The following is a 2,934-nucleotide window of genomic DNA, read 5'->3' as shown; positions in this document are numbered from 1 at the left end:
TTATCATTGGCCTCAACTGTTAACCCAAGCTGTACAGCTAAGTACAAAATCTTTAACTAAGTTAAAGACTATCAGCATATTTTTATTTTGTCCCCGGTTTAACATTTTTTCTATTGATTGATTTTATTATTATTCATTCTGACTATATCGTCTTACAAATCTAACAATTCTGACCATCAAAAGGTGCACAATAGTACCTACTTTGAATACTTAAATGATTTTGAGCTTGCTGTGTTCATATCGGGAAGTGATCTTATCGGGAAGAGGTTTGAGAAGTGGTTATATTGGGAATTGATCATAACGGACCCAAACGTATTAAATTTCTTTTCGTAAGAAACCGTGAGTAAAGACTAAAAACTAAGACTAAATGGGTTACTTACAACCATTAGTGCTAAATCGCCCCACATCTGCTGTTAATCTATTCTCTCTACGCAGACCTGTCTGAGACTCGGACAATTTATATGTAGATTTCCACTTTGTCGTTTTACTCACGATTAAGGTTTTAAAGGGTACTCTTATTTAAATGAACTACCTCTGACTAACCTGTGACCTTAGTCCTTAACTAATAGAAAAAAAACTAAAGTACACGTATGTTTGTACCAGCCTGAGTTTGTTATGGGCTACTTCCCACACTTGTGTTGGGAATCCTCATAGCTTTATATTCAAACTAACACTGCCTGCAGCTTTGCTCTTTTTTTCCTATCCCACGGAAATTTGAAAATTTCGGATGTATATAAGGGTTTACATTCCCGGCGTGGCTGAACTAGCAAATGATCTGGGTTCTAGCCTATACTAGGTGGCTCCTAGACATTCGCTGGTTCGGCTATACGAGGCACCCTTCATGCAACCGGGCGGGTCGGCGGGGTTGCGGATCGCCGGCGTCCCTAGGACCCTGGACAAGAAGGACTGCTACGGTACCACTCCCAACACCGAGCAGTGTCCAAGTAACCCTTTCCCGTGTTGCCCCATCCTACTCCTAAACCAAATGTCCTATCATAAAAGTCCCTCAATTTAATCCTAAACTCCCGCACACTCCACACTCACTTACACACAGAGACACACACAAACACTACTCAGATAACACACAAACTTTTAAAAAACAAATGGCGGATCTTAAAACTAATTTCGGTCTCCTGGTGGGTAGCGGCTCAGTGCCCAAATCCCACCCTGGCACCCAGGCGACGTCTACCGACGGCGCCCAGGGCCCAGGCTGCCCCACCGTATCAGGAGGGGGCAAAGACCCGCAAACCATCGGTTCGACAATGATGAAAACAACGACCTCGGCTACTAACATGGACATGTCCTCCCTTGCCGAAGCGATCCCTGTGCCTGCCAGCGCAAGCACATGGACGCTTGTGGCCCCCAAGCAAAGACGGAAAAACAAGGGGAACAGGACAGACAGACGGACACGAAAACAAACGGACACACAGGCAGACGAACAGACGGACAAATTGAAAAACAGACCGACGGACGTTAGGGAAAACGGAGGCGGGAAGCGAAAGGAACCCGACTGCCCAAGCGCGGACGCCAGCCACTTGGCCGGAGGAAGCAAAGGTGGAAGCGAGGGACGACCCCCACTAAGTGGCGGCCGGCCTTCTGCGGACACTGGCGCAACCCCTGGCTGTTCCGCAGGCGAACAGGCGAGCGGGCAGGTATCGGCCCCCGATCGCAACCCTAATGCCTCGGGGGAGTCGAGCACCAACACTGTCGGGGCTGGGCAAACCGCAGTCGAGGACAGGGGGAACGATGGTGGTCACACTGACCCCGACGGGAACCCAATCCAGGCGCGGGGCGCAACGGGCCCTGGCGGTTCCAACACCGCTCGACCCCCAACTACAACAACAACAAAAACAACATCCAACAAACCTACAGATAAAACAGACGCACCAAAGACCTTGAACCCACCTAAAGCGAGGGCACGCCCGCGCTTTAGGAAGCGGAACAGGGGACAGACAAAAGACAGACAGGACCCCGGGACGTCATCTAGTCAGACGAACAAGAAAAGAGACAGACTTGACGACACGATCTCACCCAGGGGGGAACACAAACGCGCACGGACTGACGACAGACACACCCGAGATGCGAAGGGCTCCTATGCCACAGCAGTCCAATCGCATCTGAGCGTCGCTGTAACCACCACTCCCAGAGTCGACCTTACCCAAGATGAGGCGAATGCCATTCAGGCCCAGATACAGAAGGCGATTTTCGCGGCCTGTATCGAGCCTCTGGCACCAGGCCAAACCCGATACGCCCCGGCGTTTGAGGGCAAGGCCTTCCTCAGCGAGGGCGTACTAAAAATGTGGTGCCACGATGACCAAGCCTGTAACTGGCTCATAAACGTGGTGCCAAAACTAACATCACCCAGGAGCGGAACAGGGCTCACTGTGATAAGACAGACCGAGATTCCAGTCAGGGTTAGGTCGGGACTTTATGTCCCTGACTACGACGGGGAGATAGGCCAGCTACACCAGGTCCTATCTCACCAAAACCCCTGGTACGGAGTGTCACAGTGGACCCTGTTCAGCTACCGAAGAACAACCAGCAGCCCTCCTGGTGTGTTCCTAATATTAGGAATCCCAAATGAAGAGCTGCCAACGATTCTGGCGCGCGGCAGGAAGGTCGCCTATTCCACGGGCTCCATCTACATCAGGTTCTTCACGAGTGAAGGACTAAGTGATGTACCACCCGGGCATGACTCAGCGCCTGAAACTCGAGAGGAGCCTGATGCGGATCGGGCCATGGATGTGGATGGACCAACCGGCCAGCTCCCAGTGACACCTGAGCCTTCCGTGAGCGCTGTCCTCGACAACATCGAGGAAGTTCTGGCGGACTCCCGGACCAACACGAAACCACGGGAGAGAAAGGCGACACACAACGCTCCAGACGCAACAGCCCCCGCCGAACAACCACCGGCGCAGAGGGCGACAAAATAAA

The 2,934-nt window shown here is 51.6% G+C and overlaps 1 protein-coding gene across 1 annotated transcript; it reads left to right on the top strand.

The window, feature by feature from the left end:
• The first annotated feature begins 1,022 nt into the window (after positions 1–1,022).
• Positions 1,023–2,934, top strand: LOC123876822. Its single transcript, XM_045923187.1, has one exon. The coding sequence runs from the start codon at positions 1,104–1,106 to the stop codon at positions 2,931–2,933; it is 1,830 nt and encodes a 609-aa protein (XP_045779143.1). The 5' UTR covers positions 1,023–1,103; the 3' UTR covers position 2,934.

The sequence above is a fragment of the Maniola jurtina genome, chromosome 22 (assembly GCF_905333055.1).
Source record: "Maniola jurtina chromosome 22, ilManJurt1.1, whole genome shotgun sequence".
Lineage (NCBI taxonomy): Eukaryota > Metazoa > Arthropoda > Insecta > Lepidoptera > Nymphalidae > Maniola > Maniola jurtina.
The sequence above is the reverse complement of the archived record's forward strand: the minus strand, read 5'-3'. Positions and strand labels throughout refer to the sequence as shown.